We start from the raw sequence: 18,586 nt of genomic DNA, 5'->3' as shown, positions 1-18,586 counted from the left end.
GTAACTGTCTAATAATCAGCTTTCTAGGTGCATTCAAATCTTTGAGGACAACAGCTGTATCTATCTTGCTCACCATGGCCACCCAGCATAGTGCTAGCACTTACAGCAGGCCTGCCAAAACACTTGAGGGAAGAGGGGAGGAAGGGAGGAGAAACAATCACCCAGGTTTTCATTTCTAATTTGGGTTGGAAAATCATACTTCCATTCCTTGAATACTAACTTCATGTTCTGGCCTACAGTTAAGACTTTTGGTCTTATACTAGGAGGAAAAAAGCCTAAAACCACAGCTGTTGGTCCCATACCCTTCTTGGCTCACTCCATTTTGGTACCTGCCAAATCTCTACACATCTGGTAGCCACTCATTCTTGCTACACTAAAATCAGCTGTAACAAATCTGGACTACTGCCAGGGCCATAAAGGCTTCCTCTTGTGTCTGCAAGTCTGGCAAAATGGCAACTAGAGAACACAAGACCCAAGCCTTTGAAGATTGCTCTGATGGAGAAGAGAAGGGGATACCAGAAAAACTGCCCCAGTGGGGGCCGCTGGCACAGACAAACTAGAGTGACTGGCTTGAAACTAAAGTACAAACAGCACAGAGGCCAGAAACATGTATACAAACAGGGTTAGGCCTGTGAAACATCCTACCATAACCCCTAAATCACTGCATCCCTAAGGGCAAGAACTCCTCAACTAGGAGGTTCCAAACAATTCTTCAGCTAGTAACAAAATGAGAAGAAATAGTTCCATCATAAACTGTGAGAACTCCTGCATCTGATACCTACTCTCCCCACTTGTCTGATACTAGGCTGTCTCGCCTCTGTCGAATGTCAGAGGCCTTCCCTCAGGAATACCTACTTCCCTCTGAGTCTCAAAGATCTTATAGACATACCTTTAATGTCAGAGTCATCGTTTGGAGTCCCAGGATCTCTCTGATCAAAGGAGTCGGCGGAAATACTTCGCTCCCTTTTCCCCTTGCCCTTGGCACCATTTCCAGCCCCATTCTTCAGCCCCATGCTCCCACCTGGGCCAGGGAGTGCTTTAGGGGTATGGCCCCCACTCTTGGAGTCACAGGGGGATGGCTGGGATTGGCTGGCTGAGCCCCCCTGTTTACCCTGATTGGAGAATTTGGAATCCAGCTGGGGGTTTCCAGATGGGGACATCACTGTAGGGGGACGGACCATCACCTCCTGCTTTGACTTAGGGCTACTAAAAGAAACAAATAACAAAGGAAGATCAGACACCAGATACAACTGGTCAGCACAAATTAGGGAGAAGCAGTTTCTATTGGGGGTCAAGGAAACCCTTAGGACTAAAATAACCACCCCATGATTCACCTCAGCCATTTGCTTGCTCCCGCCACCCCGATCCCATCTCAGAGCTATCAGTAGGGAGGAGGATCAAGCAGAGTGGCCTGCCAGGTTTCAGGAACCCTAGAGTCACATGGGGACCCATCTCCAGGGCTTGTGTCAATAAAGGACAACGGTTTCTATGTACATAGAGAAGTGACTCTTACACTAAGACTAGCTCAGAGTAAACAAACGGGCATCGTTAAGATCAAAATACGACCCAGCCCCAGGCTGATGACAAGAACAGCTGTAGGAGAGCCTCAGTTCCCTGATGGAAAACGCAAGCAGGTCCCAAAGAGCACGGGAGCTGGTGACTGTCAGGTTAGGGAAATCCTCCAGGATACTAATCCCCCCCAACAAGCAGTATTCCACCAAAGCAGATAAACCAACCGCTGCCCTCAGGGAGGGAGGACAAAATTCTTTTAGAGTAACAGTTTAAGTACTGGGAAACAGAGGAAAAAGCATCACAGTGCGAGTCTGGGGAATAATGTTTTGGTTCTAAGGCGTCAGGCCTCCTCACCATTCCAGGCCTCAGTTTCCCTGTTTGCCAACTTGGGCAGATTGTACTGGTTGGTCTCTATGGTCCTTTTGTTTGTGCTTTGGCAGGGAGGTGGGTGGAGAGGTCAGGGAATGATGAACAGAAGAATAACAAAGGAAAACTCTAACATTATCTTTGATTACACTGTATCCTGCTTACTCTTATATTACTACTTACTAGTCTATTTTCTCTTCCTTTCCCATTTGGGTTTCATTTACTTCTAATTCAACATACTGTTTCACCAATGAGTGTTCATGGTGTGACTATGGCATCCCCAAGGGGCTGCAGGAAGAGGCCCTAACCCTTACCTCTGTGTGTTTCCTGATGGAGAGTTCCTCACTTTAGGGTTACTGGAATGCATTGATTGAAATCCTGAGCTTGCAGTCACAAACGGGACAGGCTCACCGAGTTGCTCTCGGGTTGCAGCAGAAACAGCTGCTGGGGGCAGTGGCACTGGCCCACTGCTTGCCGGGTGCGTTCCTTAGCGCTGGCTGCCTGTATGCCTTTTTCCTCTTTGTTTTTCTCTGCTGTGGAAGTGGGTCCTTTCCCCTTGCAGCTCCAGCATTCTCCGGGTGCGTACCTCCTGCTGCCAAAGGAAAATCTCGCATCTCCAGGGCACACTACAGGAAAAGGCCACCCAAAAAAAGTTGGGAGCAAAAACAGAGACATAAAACACCCTTACAACAGGATCAAGGTGAAAGCACTAGCCAACTCAGCGAAGCAGCTAGACCATGCCTCCACTTCCATCAGGGTGAAAGGAAAGGGTGATGCTCCCATTGTGGACAAATGCTCAGGGGCCACACCAGCTGGAGGGTGACTAGGACTTCCTGTCAAGCATGCAAGCCTCCCACCCAAGTAGCATGGACCAGGCAAGGGTAAGCAGGGTGAGAAAGGCAGTTTTCTCTTTAGCTATGTATTCTCCCTTACATTTCTGTAGTTTTGAATATAAAACCCTCAAAAACTTGTGTCTTTCTTTTTTCAAAACAATGCTTTGAAACCCCTTGATACCGCAGATCCATAGTGACTATCTGGTGTTTCAGTTCTGATGGCAAACAACAGCACTGAAATGAAACAACCCCCAATTTCAAACCATGATGCAAATTAATCTACGTTTATACTCTCAGGGCCTTGGGGGTGGGGGGACTTAAAAGGAGATACTTCTGAAATCAAATATTGAGCCAACACCAAATACAATCAGTTCTGCCCCCTGATTTCCATGATCTTTCTATTAAATTATGCCGAGTATGTGTCTCGTGTTCTCACTGCTTAATGACAGGGACTGCAGGCATGGGTAAGCATGGGAATGATCCATAATTCTGAAAGTAAAAGAACATCTTTGAAGGCTAAGATATTTTTTGAGCCAATTTGCAAGGCTAATTTGAAGCATAAAGGTCAAGAAAACATTCCCAAACCTAGCTAGAGAACAAATGAGAAAGTCCTTTATTTAGGGAAGCCTAGAAGAATTCAGGTAAAACCAAGACATACTTTAAATCTCTGCTCCCTCCCAGGGCAATTCCATTATGGTTTTCTTGTAACCACTATCCCCTTATCAACCCCCTTCCAGCTTCTGGTATCTTACTGACAAAGTATAGCAATGAAGCAGGAGATTATTAGGTGCAGGACTAGTGACTACAGAACCAAAGGGAGTTAGAAACAGCTCAGGTGCTGCAGCTTACATGTACTTCGAGAGAATGGAGACTGGGCTAAAATTGGGAGGATCAGCTATATCCCAGGTTGTAGCACTGTGATCACTGTCACACGTTAAAGGTCTATTTATTCAATTAGAAATCTGCAATAGTCCCAGCTATTTTACTTGGGACAGTGAAAGAAATTTATGGAAGTTCTGAGTACATCCAATTAAATTTTTCCTTTTTAAATAAAAAAGTCAGGAAAAAGAACTAGAATGAAAACATTATGAATGTTTCTATGCCGACCTCAGGAGAGAGCATGTTAAAAAACATTTTGGTCTTGATTATATTTAAGGTTCTATTTTTATTACCCATCATCTTCCAGCTTTTTTTTTTTTTTTTTTTTTTTTTTTGGTTTAGACTAAGAAATGGATTGTGGTTGTCAAGTTTGTCATATATAATCATAAACCATTTTGTAACCTCTCAATGAACATTAGAAATCACTGGGAAAATAGAAGTAGAAAATGAATCTTGCATGGACAAAGCCATCAGAAAACATTTACCTCAGGAAAAGAAAAGCAGTTACCACCTATATAGTCCCCCTCCATAACTTCTTCTAGTACTTTCTGTCTGCTTCTAGCACTCCATCACATGTCGTACTGAATAATCCTAGGTGTGTATTTTATCACCCTGTTAAGACTATGTTCTTAGAAGACAAGAACCTTGTTTTAAAGTTCTTTTGTTTTTCTATAATACTCAGCATGATGTACTAAGAATGTAGTTAGATCCTCTGTGACTTTTTCAGGTTCTCCCATAACAGGAACACCTGGCATCTGTGTTACACACGTCTTCCAAAGAAACTCAAAACATTACAATTATCAAATCACCTCATTAATCTGCCAAGCATTTATGATGAGCTGGTAGCAAAGATTATTTCTAATAATAATGCTGTGAATATAAAACACTTTTATTTTCGAAGTACTTCTACATACAGTTTCATTTTCTCACAATTTGCCTGACTTTGATTGACAGGCATTTTGGAGATGAATGAATGGAGCACATGGGGTGTGAATGGTTTCTTCCAGGTTTCCGGTCACTGCTCTCAGACCCTGGCTCCTTCCTTGAAGCCATCTTCCTTCCCATTACTTTATGGAGGGAGAGACAGCATGGAGTTTGAAATAAGCATGTGGGCTCACCCAGTGACTGGGATCAAAATCTAGGTTTTTCAATCCCTAATCCAAGGAAAAAAGTTGTCCCTACTTTTAGCCTTTCTGATGATCAAAACGACTGAGCAAAAAAATCTGCCAAACATATAGTTCCAAAGAATAAAATTAGGCTCTTCAGGAGGTTAGCGTTCAACTGTTTAACCTTTAAGGACTGGAAAGGATCTTCCATAGAATCATTATAGCCAGAGAGACTTTTTCTTTCCCCAACATAACTACATCTCCGAACACCTTAGATCCACTTATATGATGTTTTTCTCTTCTATTCTTAAATTAAAACTTAACATTTTTATTATGTGCCATGCATTGTTCTGAGTACTGTACAAACATGTTAACACAGTCACAAAAACCCCAGGAGGCAGGTGCCACTACTATTTCTATTTTAGAGATGAGAAAATGGGCTCTGCAATGTTAAGTAACCTGCCCAAGCTCACACCCTAGTAAATGGTAGAGTGGGCCTTTAACCAGCACTCTGGTCACTCCAGCCCCAACGTCTGTGCTCCTCATCACTGTAGTGCCTGTCAAAGTAGAGCCTTGGTGGGCAAGGTGAGCTAGTTCATACAAAGTGCTCAGCAGTATAATGTAAGTACTCCAGCGTTAAGTATCACTATGACTACTACTACTCTCTAGTGAGCACGCTGGCTTATCATGCCTGAATCCATTTCAAAATATCTTCTACATCTCCTAGGTACCACATTTCCTTCCTTCCTTCCCACTCCCAATACCTGGACTTGCCCAGTACTTAATAAGAAGAGATGTTGCCAGGCAGAAAGTTCTTACTAGTAAATACACAAACCAATTTTCATCAATAGCTATCTCCTCTTTCTTTTCTATTACTGAAACAAAAAAATAGCCCACTTTCTCCCAAGTCAGTCCAGCCACAGGTGAACTAGGCCTATCCCTTCCAGCCTTCTGAGAGCTATCATTCTCCCCTCTGACCATCCCCTCTGTCTGTTGGATCTTTCCAATCAGCATTCAGACGGGCTGTAGAATCTTCCAGTGCAAAAAAAAAAAAAAGCAAAACAAAACCCAGGTCTAGCATTCTATTACCCTTCAGAGCCAAATTTCTGCACAGAGTTGACAAGACACAGTGTTCACTTCATCCTTTAATCATTTTAAACCAACTTCCACCCCGAGATCATAGCGACCACTATTTTTGTTAAGGTCACCACTGGCCACTCTTCTAATCTCATCTTACTCCATCTCTTAGATTCTGCCAGTTGCTCACTTCGTTCTTGTAACTCCTCTCCTGGTTTCCGTAACACCTCATTTTCCTAGCCTTCCTCCCATCTCTCCAGGCCTTCTTCAGCTGCTTCCTTTGCAGGCCTCTTTTTCACCTGATCTCTAAACTTTAGAGTTCCTCTGGACTCTACTCTGAGTCATCTTCTCTTCTCATGCTCTAAGTTCCCTCCATGACAACAACTCCCAAATTCACAGGTCCGGTCCAGCAGATCTGTATATACATCTACCTGCTTGACATCTCCCTGGATGTCTCAAACTTAACAGGATCAAATATGAATTCTTCAATTCTGTATCTAGCCTTCCTCCTAAAACCTTTTTCCTTCAGTTTTCCGTATCTTAATAAATGGCTCCTTTATCCACCCAGCTGCTCATGCCAGAAATTCGGAAGTCATTGTTGACACCTCTCTCCCTAAACTTCAACTTTCCCATATCAAGTTTGAATAGTTTTGTTGAATGAATGAAGTCTTGGCTTAAGTGTTTCCTTTTCAGAGGAGAAATAATCCCTTAATGCCATCAATCTACATGAAATTTTATATTACATTCTTTTTAAAGCATCTAGGGTTTTTCAACATGTTTCATGCTCTATAATTATATGGGCAATTTATGTGATCATCCGTGTAACATTCATCTCTCCAATTAGACCACAAGCTCCATGAAGGTAGGGACCATAACTGACTTATTCATCTCTGTATACCCAGCAATTACTACAGTGCCTAGCAGATGGTATTTGCTTAAAAAAAAATTTGTTGTGTTCTCCAAAGGAAATGAAATCAGTATGTGGAAGTGATACTTGCCCTCCCATGTTCACTGCAGCATTATTTACAGTAACTAAGACAGGGAACTAAGTATCCATCAACAGAGGAATGGATAAAGAAAATGTAGTATATATGCACAATGCAATACTATTCAGCCTTTAAAAAGAAGGAAATCCTGTCATTTGCAACAATGTAGATGAACTTGGCGACAGCAGGTTAAGTGAAATGAGCCAGGCACAGACAGACAAATGCCACATGATCTCACTTATATGTGGCATCTTAAAAAGTTGGGCAGTAGAAGCAGACAGTAAAATGGTGATGGTGACCAAGGGCATGGGCTGGGTGGAGGTGGCGGGGTGAGGGTTGGGTGATGTAAAGAAAAAAAATCGTTAAATTGGGTGATGTAAAGAAAAAAAATCATTAAATAAAAGCTGAAGTTTTTCCCTAAGCTCGTTCTTCTAAGCCAGGCATGTGCTCCAGTGCTATCAGCCATCAGTGTACTCACCAAAACCCCAAGGGTCACGACACTGCAGTGCTCATCCTGGAGGTGAGGAGTCCAGGAACCCCCTTCTCAAAGATGACCCTCGTCTAGAAGAGAAAAAAAAAAAAATCCTAAGCAGATTTTTTAAAAAATCAAAAACATCAATTTGTCAATGACTATCTTAAGAGAAAAATAGGTTTCTTATTTATTCCAGAATATCAGTTTCAGAGGAAGCTGTCATCCCCCACACAAACAGAATCATCTCCCAATTTTTAAAGGGTTATATCTGATCTGTAGCCAGTTCAAGGCTCGCGTGGCTTTTCCTCCTTCCCAACAGCACATTTTATTTTCAGAGGCTGGAGAAATACAAAGTGCAAATCAAGTTTTCTACTTTTTAGAATTCTGGAAATGTAGTAAAAAGAAACCCCTCATAATTTTGCTTCTTCCCATTCCTTATTAGTACAGAGATTTGAAAGCTGACTGTAAAGGTGAGAAGAGACAAAATTCCAGATACGTCTCTGAACTTACAAAGTGAAGATCATTCACAGTTCTCCCTACTCTCAACCATAACTCTACATCCAGCAAGAACATTTATTTTCATACACTTTTGGGGGAACTTAAGAGCTGAATAATGTGACCAGATGACTTCCTTTTATTCCGTGCCTACTGTGTGCAACGTGTGGTACTGAATTGAGCTGGCTAAGTCAATAAAACACTAAGTACTGGCCAAGCAGAACAATTTCCACCATTAGTCCTTATAAACTAGAATTACGACACTGAGCCTCCCTCTTTGCCCAGAATTTACAGTTTTGAAATAGCAAGGAAGAAGTAAGTTGCAGACTGTCTTAGGGCTAAATTATTTAGGAATCTTTAAAAGGATTCCTAGAGAGGCATGCCATCAAGTTGTTTAAGTAAATTCACAAATTAATCTAACCAAGTTCAGAATCACCTCTATGATTCCAATTTCAACTCTTCCAGTGATGCTTCCCCATTTCCCTGCTCTAAGAAGTCCAGTTTATTAGAACGATGTCATCTTTAACAAATTTCATTTCTATGCTATGACCACTACTCCATAAAAGGCATAGTATCAAACTTAGAATGTGGAACTAAAAGGCCTCAGGATTCCATTCCTAGCTCATTCTTAACTTCTGGCATACCGACTACTAAAAAGCTTCCTCTCAGAAAAAGTACACAATAGGAAAAACCAATCTTTCCCCAACATGTGGAGAAAAGTAAACTATGCAATGGGCATGTAGAGAAAACCTTGGTCCAAGCAAAATATTAATGTACATTTTAGTACTCGTGGGGTAAAAACACCTCTGTCACCTTTTAATAGCTAACTTTAAGTAAATAAAATTTTATATCAAGCTAAAGATTTCTGACAAAATTCAAGCATTCAAAAATGAATTTCAACTATCACCATCTGGAATAATGGCTACCCAGAATATTATTTCAGCACAGATGCCCCTTCTCTGTGAAACTCTCCTTGATTACTAACTCTCCTCTGTATGTCCTCCATGGCCCCCGGCATTATAATCACAATACTATTATAACACAAAACTGTCTGTGTAGACACGGAACTCCCTGAGGGCACTGTCATTCCTCCTCTCAGCACCTGATACCTGGTAGAAACTCAATTAATGCTGTTTGATCCATGTATTATAATGAGCTTGGGGCTTCTTGTATTGCTACCTTTACCTTGCATTCACACAAACTAAAGATGACATGATAAATACCTGTTTAACTTCTCACCACCTGCCTTTATCCTTGGCCCTATGAAATGAGTTACTGCACAAGTCCCTGCTCACAGAAAGGTGTAAGATAATTGCTCTTATATTTTTGACTTGCATTTAGTTTGATGATTTTTGCCTTGAGAATTCTTAGAATAATGAATAAATGTAGTTTTAACTTACAAGAGGCCCTACGGAAACAGAAACAAAAATCCAACATATTCAGACTAAATCACAAAAGTAACTGACTTATCAGGATGTTCTTTACCTTTCAATATGTCCAATTTGCTATTTCTTCTACATCAGGACACGGAAGAACTTTCCAAAAATGATATATACCGCCCAATCAGATGGGAATGTTTAGGTCAAAGCGGAATGACACCAACTGGTCCCACATTCAGTCCTATAGGGATAAGGAAAAAGTAAAGTTCGTACCTCAATTCATACTGATTCCAAGGAAAACCACCCATTCCCCAATGCTCTGCAGCCAAAGCAATCTTTGGAAGAAGAAACAGTAAGAAAACAATTAGGTCAAAAATGGAGAAGGCAAAACCACTAAAACTCAAAATACAAGAAGTCCAAGATAGGGTCACTGCAGCCCATCTCCATCCCACTGAGGCCTAACCATGCTAATGGATGACTGGGAGCTTAGAAAAGCAAAAGCCACCAGATACAAAAGCCTCATTTTAATCATTGTTTTTAACACTTTCCACAACCAAAAACAGTCACCACAGGTTGTGAAATGGACTTTTGTTTCATGTCTTCTCTGCGCTCCTGTTCTTAACATGGTGGAGATGCTAAAAAACACTGCAAAGCCTAAAATGCAACAGGCCATGAGATAATATAACTTTCAAAAATCAGTTGGTCTAGGGTAAGAGTTCTTAACTTGGGATCCCACTGACTCCCAAGAGGTCTGTGGATAGACTTGGGGAAGGGGAAGATGTTTATGAAATTCCTGGGGAAAGCTAAGATGTTCATTTTGACTAACCTCTAAGTAATAATTAGCATGGCCTTCAATGATGAATGGAAGTAACCATCCCTGATAGCATTAGCAATTCTGTGACCTTGTCACCAACAGAAACCACAAGACATTTTCGTGTCACATAGTTTTGTTGCAAATATCTTGGTATAATACATACACTACTTCAAAAATTACAGTCTCATTAGACCTGCGGCTGTATTTTATTATTTACTAATGTGCTATAAAGAAACATATGTTACAATTAATATTCTGATGACTGTTTCCATTTCATTTATAATTCAATGTATTTTATTTTGTGCATTTAAAAAACATTCTCAGAAGGGAGTCCTATGTTTCACTAGATTGCCAAAGGAGTACATGGGACATTATAAGGTTAAGAACCCCTGAACTGGCCGGGCACAGTGGCTCAAGCCTGTAATCCCAACACTTTGGGAGGCCAAGGCAGGTGGATCACAAGGTCAGGAGTTCGAGACCAGCCTAGACAACATGGTGAAAACCCAGTCTCCACTAAAAAAAAAAAAAAATTACAAAAATTAGCTGGGCATGGTGGCGTGTGCCTGCATTCCCAGCTACTCAGGAGGCTGAGGCAGGGGAATTGCTTGAACCCAAGAGGCGGAGGTTGCAGTGAGCTGAGATCGTGCAACTGCACTCCAGCCTGGGCGACAGAGCAAGACTCCATCTCAATTAAAAAAAAAAACAAATCAAACAAAAAACCCTGATCTAGAGCAAGTAATCTTCACCAAGGCAGGAAGAGAAGTTATTCCACCAACACTATTTCATAGCTGAAGAAAATTAAGCTGCCAGGAAGCCAGGAAACATATCCAAGGCCACAGACATTTGGGGTTGGCGTAGCCCAGGTTAGCACTCACAGCATCTATCTTCCTACTCTCCCATGGGGACCTTTGCTTACATTTCTACAATTGTCATCACTATTACTGTCTTGCCACTAAAGGGAGAGACGCATTACCTTTCAAAACTAATATAAAACAAAAACCCAAACAACAGAACAAGACAGATGTACAAGATACTCCTTTTTGTTCCTTGATAAAGCACATTACCAAAGCTGAATTTGGTCTGTTAGTGAGACAGTAGTTTTACAGAAATTGGAAGAGTTGGGCTACATAATCTCTTATCCTAAGAGATATTCAGAGCACTTTGCAGTTAGGCACTAACCTGTCAGGCAAAAACGCCATTATGAGTGGTTAGGGCAGGTGGTCTTACTACTTTGTAGATGGGAGAACTGGAGAAATATGAGAAATATAAGGGATTTGTTCAAAGTCACACAGAAGTCAATGGGAGAATGAACTTCCTGATTCTACAACTAAGGCTCTAATTACTGTACCAAGTCACCATGAACAAACATTTAGTTGATTATAATGCTTGTGAAACATCTGTATTCTTTTTCCCCACAAACCAGAGAGCATTTTCTTTTTATTCACAGAAGCAGACACTTCTGAGGAGCCAAGTGACATACACTTACCTTATACAAAGAGAACTCTATGGAAACTGTTCTTTTATCTTTTAGCCAATGACCTCCCTGTCTATCTACCATCTCTTTTGAAATCATTATCATCTTATATTCTACATGGTTATTAACAAAATATTTTAATGGTTCAATTCCAAATCTCTAAGTCATAAAACTTCCAAATCTCATACTCCCATCCCTCATCTCAACTTTTCTCAAATTTACATTAAAATTTCTCTTCTAGGCCATGCGCAATGGCTCACGCCTGAAATCCCAACACTTTGGGAGGTGGAGGCAGGTGAATCATGAGGTCAGGAGTTCCATACCAGCCTGGCCAACATGGTGAAACTTCGTCTCTACTAAAAATTCAAAAATTAGCTGGGCATGGTGGCGCATGCCTGTAATCCCAGCTACTGTGGAGGCTGAGGCAGGAGAACTGCTTGAACTGGGATGGGGAGGCGGAGGTTGCAGTGAGCCGAGATCGTGCCACTGCACTCCAGCCTGGGCTACAGAGGGAGACTCCATCTCAAAAAAAGACAAAAATCCTAGCCAGGTGCGGTGGCTCACACCTGTTATCTCAGCACTTTGGGAGGCTGAGGTGGGTGAATCAGCAGAAGTCAGGAGCTCAAGACCACCCTGGCCAACATGGCGAAACCCCATCTCTACTAAAAATACAAAAATTAGCTGGACATGGTGGCGTGTGACTGTAATCCCAGCTACTTGGGAGGCTGAGGCAGGAGAATCACTTGAACCTGGGAGGCAGAGGTTGCAGTGAGCCAAGATTAAACCACTGAACTCCAGCCTGGGAAAAAGAGCGAGATTCCATCTCAAAAAATAAATAAATAAAATAAAATACAATTTCTCTTTTTATCCAAACCCTCAAACAACTAATGGAATCTTCATTTCTCAAAGCATCCTTATGCCATTTAACTAACAGCTCCTCTTATAAACCCATCTCTGTCTTTAATAGTTTGGGTGTTTTTCAATAGTGAATAAGGAGGTCTTTCTTAAATTTTTATGTAGGGCCATTACGCTATTCACACAAACATCTCTTCCTTGCTAAAACTTTCCAATCACTAGTATTCAGTAAAAAACACAAAACAAGACAATCATGTTGCACAATTTCCACAAAGGTTCTAAACCCACGTGAGTCTTACCTCCAACATCCTTTTGCCCCCTCCTCCCATCTCTCAATAATTTTACAATTTATCCTTACTGTCTGTTAGTTCTAATTCATCACTTTGCTCAGTGCACGAGTCCAAATCTCTGCTCAAAAACGAACATTTAATTCCTGAATATATCAAGTGATAACTAATACTCCAATACCCATCATTGACCAAAATGTAACTCTTTACATAGACAGTCATTTCCCCACTGAAATCACTGCCAGGGAGTTACCTATGTTTGCTGTAACCAGAGTCAAATTTTGCATCAATTCTATCCCATCTTACAGACTCTCTACTACGAGATACTTAGGTCCATTTCTCTAACTTATCTAGTAACTTTATTAGTCCCCAATTGGACTCCAATGTAGGCTCTAAGTCTCTCCTATCACTAAAAACCCATTCTTCCTTCCCCCTCCTTCAGACCTGTTGGGAGGACAGATTTCTGGCCTCCTCCTTTATGCTTGGTAGCCTTCCCATAAGGCCCCCAGCAATACTAGTATAGGCCTCTGGCCCCTCCCTCTCCTTCCCTCTGGACATAATAACCAACCCTGCTGTTGTTTTACTTAGGATATCTCCATTTCACCAGGCTCACCCAACACTAAATCAGTGACATCTTAATAGTTTCTGCAACTTTCAAAAGCCGGTTACTAGGGCTCCACTTTGGAAATCACTGGTGTGTCCCACGACCCCCACAATGACTCAGTGACCTAGACATCACCAACTCACCTGCCTCGGCCCTTAACTACTCATACATTCTCCCTAGCTTCCACCTCCCTCTACCCTTCAACAAGTCACTGGCCTGCAAAGTCGGCTTTACCTCTCTCCATCTCAGGGGTCTTACAGACCCCATCAAACTCAATCCCAATTCCCTTATGCTCTCCAGCTCGCCCCTCCAACACCCCTGCATCCCAAGACCCTGGGACCGTGCTCACTCTCCTGGTTTAACCTCTCCAAGCACTGCTTGGGACACAACCTCTGAAAAAAAGAGATGCTCCCCTCTCTCTCCCCACCGCCCGTGAAGCACCCCCACCTCCCCCCACAGGTTTCTCCAGACTCGTCTCACTAAACCCGCAACCCTGGCCCCCGCCCCTTTTCTGCCCCCCTCCACCCCGCTCTTCGTGGCTGTGGCTACCCCTGCCCCCAAACCGGCTCAAAACACGCGGACGCGGACCCGGCCCCCACTACCCCCGGCTACGGTCCTTCCCCTCCCCCTCCCCCAGGTGCCACTTACCCCGGAGGCAGGAGTGGGGGAGGGGAGAGGAGGTGCGGAGCAGGGGAAGAGGCTTGGGGCCGGGGCGGCTCTCAGCCCCGGGGGGCCGGGGCCGGGGCCAGCGGCAGCGGCGGCGCAGCGTCTCCCCCCGGCGGCGGCAGCGGCGGCGGCGGCGCCGTCCCACTCCGGCAAGCACACATAGGCTCCATTGTCCGCCGGCGCCTCCCCCTTTCCGGCTCCCCCCTCCCGGTCCCGCCCCTTCCCTCCCTTCGGCCCTCCCCCGCCGCACCGCGCCACGAAAGGTACAGCCGGCCCCGCCTCGGACGCGAGCTGAGGGTGCCCCCTCCCCCAGGCCCGACGTCCCGCCCGCAGGGAACCGGGACCGCCCCGCCCCGCCTCAGCGTCCGGCCCCGCCACCAGGAAGGGCCCGCCCCTCCAGGGAAAGTCGCTCGTCCCCCTCCCCAGACGCGCGCGATGGTACCAACCAGCCGCGGCCTCCTCCTGCCCCCACCTTCCCGCAGGGCCCCGCCCACCTGGCAGCCGCACCTCCCGCCGCCCCGCCCCCCGATATTTTACTACGGGCCCGCCCACCGCCGGCACCACCTCCTGGTTTGCATAGGCACGCCCGCCAGGGCCCACCCCAGACCGTCACCCGGCCGGAGGGGACGCCCACTCCCCAGCTTAAAGCGGCAGAGCTGTAGTCCCCAACTCCAGAGCCTCCCGAGGGGCCGGCGGGGCGGGAGCTGCGGCCCGGGAGGGTCTCCTCTTCCCGTCCCTTCCTCCCCACGCGCGCACTCTCCCGGACCTCCCTGCCGCCTCGCGCAGCCCTGGGAGCAACCGAGCCGGGCTAGGAAAGGCGCGGAGGGGGAAGGGCAGCGTGGAATTTGGCCATCTTTGACAGAAACGTATTGAAGAGCCGGTCTTTCCCTCACTCTTCCCTGCCGCCCAGGTCCCGGCCTAGCCCTCAACCTTCAAGGCCACCTCCTCACACCTCCGGGACGCAGTTCCACCCTGCTTTCCGGTCCCGTCTCTCCACCCCTGAGTCTGCACCGCCTGGGCCATGGCCGGCTTTCTCCCTCGCAGGGGAGCAACCCCTGCCCGGGACTGCGCTCTCCTCCACCCTCTGCGAAGTGCAGGAGTCCCGCTGATGCGCCGGGGGTACCAGGTCTCCTTTCACATCAGGCCTGGCCCAGCCTGGCTCAGGCATCGCTGCCTGGTGCCCACAGAGGGGATCTCTGTTCAGGACCTCACGTCGCTTCACAGCCGCGGAAGCTCCCCTAATTTTTCGGAAGATCTCTGCTCTGGAGGGCTCAAAGCCCGAGGATCCCGGCTGTCGTGAGAGGGTAGCCCATTAGATTACACTTTTTCTCAGAAGGATAAAATGACGGCATCATGGTTAGAGCATGTGGCTGAATCAAAGCTCAGATTCGGGCTATTCCTGCTTCATCTGTGTGGCCCTGGTTGCTGCGGTGAACAACTGTTATTATAGATCTGTCTGCTCTGCACCCTCCCCAAAATACACTGTTGTTGCACCTCTGTGCTTGTGCCTTGTGGGGTCTTGATCTAAGTAAGCTGCTTTGGCAACTGTGCACTGACCCTGCAGCTCTTCTGAATCAGTTAGGTGAAGACTGCCCATGTTGGAGTGTACTGCGTGTTCTCCCTGGAGACAGATGGAGGCAATATGGCCAGGAGAACGAGAGAAGTCTTCTGCTCTTGCTTCTGTCACCCATGGTTTTAACCAGGGTACTTATTCCTGTGTCGGTTTCCCTTCCTAAAGGAAACCTTCCTTGGGCAACCTTTTAAGGAATGGTGCTAGTTGTAAAGGATGGTCAAGAGAGCCCTAAATGATAAAGCTGATCTGCTTTAGAAATCATTTAAAACTCTTTAACTGGTCAATGTAAGTTACTATACCCTGCCTCCCCTGCTTAGATCCTATGAAAAACTGTGGCAAGGTATTTTCTCTTTGTCTTCTGCCATGACTGAGGATATAAATTAAATAAAGAAGAAAGGCAATAGTTGGTATAAACAATATCAAGATCAATTGAAGAATTCCAAACAGAAAATAATTAAAACGCCTTTTGTTAAGTTTGGGGCATAGAATATTTGATGTAACATAGCTAAGAACCCTTGTAAGAAAAGGCAGGAGGAAAAAGTCACGTATGGACCTAACGGACTTTTCTTATGGTATTAGAAAAGACAACCAAATCAGGAATATGCAAGAAACATTTGGGATTGCTAATGTTAGGTGGAAAGAGGTGGAAAGAAGGAACTCACGGAACTTATCTGTATGAGAAAACCACTGCCAAAATAAGCTCTGGCCTGGGGGGAATCCCAGACCAGATCACCTCTGCTCAGCAAGCTCAAAACAAACTCAATAACAATAATACACATGTTAAAAGAAAGTCTTAGCCATTTTACTAAGCGTTAAGCCCTCATGCAGCCATATGTGTCAAACTTCAAAATTATTATTGAATCAGAAGAAAAATACAAACGAATATTAAACATACGACCTAAGGGTAAAAGAATAATAATATTGAGAATTTAAGCATGCTAAAAGTCATGAAATCTAAAGGTTAGAGGTTCCATAGAAATGGTAATTTAGCTACATTGCAGATGGGATAGAAATGTGTTTTAAAATAGAATTTATTCTATTAAATAGTTTATTTTACTAGAATTTTTGCCCTCTGAATTTTCTACCTTCTACGCATTTTCATCTCACTTGAGAAAGAATTCTATTTTGGTGTATAAGGATTTAACACACTGTATATACATAAACATTAATGGATAATGAAATGCTTTTTTAAAAGCATCCTATGAATAAAAGCTTCAAACTGTTACTGCTACTCTAGAAATTTTAAGATAAGAAACCATTTTTTTACCCAAATGGCAAAATTGCTAAAAATAAAGGATTTTGATGCTAAAGAGACTTGGTTTTGATTTTCTCACTTACTGAAATTTGCTTCTCATAATGATGAGCACTCACTGTGTTGCAAACATAGATGATGTAAGTTTGACTTCTTAGTTCTTTAGCTAATCATAGCATTTATGTTAGGTTTGCCTCCAGTTTTTCCACCTGTAAACTCCACTTTCAAGTTGAGGCAACAAGTGCTTTTGTTTCCTCAGTTCTTGATAAACTTACACCTAAATTTTAGGATTGGAAGGAATTCCATCCTGTCTTACAGAATGCTAAGGCATAGAAGTTCAATGATTTGCCAAGATTATGCTCAGTTTTAGGGACTAGAATTTGAGTCCAAGACTCCACGGCAGTATTCGAAATTCCAATGATTGTTCATTCCTAACAATATTTATCATTGTAGGAGAGAATATGAAAGTCTACCTTAGAAATGATGAAACCAAGACTAAGAAAGGTTGAGCCCACTCAGCCAGCTGGTATCAGGGTTACAAGAAGGCTTAACAAATCCTTGCCTTGGTCAAAGCCCTCAGCTTGTCCGTGGGCTCCTGCTGCTTGTACTATTAATATTTATTACCGATTCATCTACCTCATTGTTCACCAAAACTGGTGAATTTCAGCTTCAAAAGAATACTACCAAGAGAGTCATTAATGATTGAAAATGAAGGGTAAGAGGCCGGGCGTGGTGGCTCAAGCCTGTAATCCCAGCACTTTGAGAGGCCCAGACGGGCGGATCACGAGGTCAGGAGATCGAGACCATCCCGGCTAACACAGTAAAACCCCGTCTCTGCTAAAAAATACAAAAAAAACTAGCCAGGCGAGGTGGCGGGCGCCTGTAGTCCCAGCTACTCCGGAGGCTGAGGCAGGAGAATGGCATGAACCCAGGAGGCTGAGCTTGCAGTGAGCAGAGATGGTGCCACTGCACTCCAGCCTGGGCGACAGAGCGAGACTCCGTCTCAAAAAAAAAAAAAAAAAGAGAAAAGAAAAAAGAAAATGAAGGGTAAGAATGGAATAGCATCTAACCATTAGAAAGTCAGTCTAATGTCTTGACTTTCATAGTGCTGTGCCCCAGTGCTGTAATAACATGGCCAGGAAATTATTTCTTTTTTAGGTTTCCTAGGAAAAAGAAACAAATCTCCTTATCCTACCTTTCACCAGTCTATTGAAGTCAATGAGGGAGTCCCAGAGCTTCATCCCTGGCTGGAAAATTTAAAACTAATTGTCTCCTTTGTTAGGTGGAAATCAATTTTCCCGCCTCCTTTCCTCCCGCAGCTTCACTTGAGGCCCCTGGCATTCGATGAGAGCTTGAGTCTTGTTCTGTGTCACCACATACCTGCTCTTCACAACTTGGGAATCAGAGTCACCATTATTATGAAGCTTTGAAGTGACATTCAGATCCTACCACCAATGCTTCCCCTTTGTTTTCATCCTCAAACCTACATGGTTGTGCTTCCTACTCTCATTACCTTCTAAAATTCAGGTTTTATGACATTCTCATTTCCTGAGCCCTAAATGATTGACATAATGATCCTGATCCTTTCCCACTTTTCCTATTTAACCATCGTCCATCATGCCTTACCAAAGGACAATCTACATGTTCCACATGCTTTAACCATTTCTCTCCAAATCTCTTGATCTTCATACCAGTTCTTCACATCAGTTCTTAGAATCCCACTTTCCTTTTCTTCCTCAATTTCCACTAATTTATTATTTAGAGATAGTCTCCTATGTTGCCCAGTTTGGTCTCAAATTCCTAGCCTCAAGCAATCCTCCTGCCTTGGCCTACCAAAGGGTTGGGATTATAGGCATAAACTACTGAACCCAGCCTCATTTCTTATTCATAACTGCTTTCCCAACAATAATTCTGGGTGTTTCTACTACTTTGTTTAATTCTCCTAGACATTTCCGT

At 43.9% G+C, this 18,586-nt stretch overlaps 1 protein-coding gene across 9 annotated transcripts in view; it reads right to left on the bottom strand.

Moving 5' to 3' along the window:
- The window catches only part of BCL9 (BCL9 transcription coactivator), an 89,513-nt gene that overhangs the window by 12,086 nt on the left and 58,841 nt on the right, over positions 1 to 18,586 (bottom strand). For 2 of the 9 annotated variants that reach the window (XM_023193423.2, XM_023193416.3), the window contains exons 2-5: positions 9,212 to 9,346; positions 7,238 to 7,320; positions 2,193 to 2,504; positions 890 to 1,206 (exon numbers count right to left, since the gene is read on the bottom strand). In XM_023193423.2, coding sequence (XP_023049191.1) covers positions 890 to 1,206; positions 2,193 to 2,245 — 370 coding nt within the window. In that variant the 5' untranslated portion in view covers positions 2,246 to 2,504; positions 7,238 to 7,320; positions 9,212 to 9,346. Of the gene's footprint in view, positions 1 to 889; positions 1,207 to 2,192; positions 2,505 to 7,237; positions 7,321 to 9,211; positions 9,347 to 11,098; positions 11,279 to 13,787; positions 14,016 to 14,251; positions 14,272 to 18,586 lie in introns of those variants that run through there. The other 7 variants (XM_023193420.1, XM_023193418.2, XM_023193419.1 and 4 more) reach the window with 7 other exon arrangements.

The sequence above is a fragment of the Piliocolobus tephrosceles genome, chromosome 1, assembly GCF_002776525.5.
Source record: "Piliocolobus tephrosceles isolate RC106 chromosome 1, ASM277652v3, whole genome shotgun sequence".
NCBI lineage: Eukaryota > Metazoa > Chordata > Mammalia > Primates > Cercopithecidae > Piliocolobus > Piliocolobus tephrosceles.
This window is presented reverse-complemented; position numbering and strand designations above follow the sequence as displayed.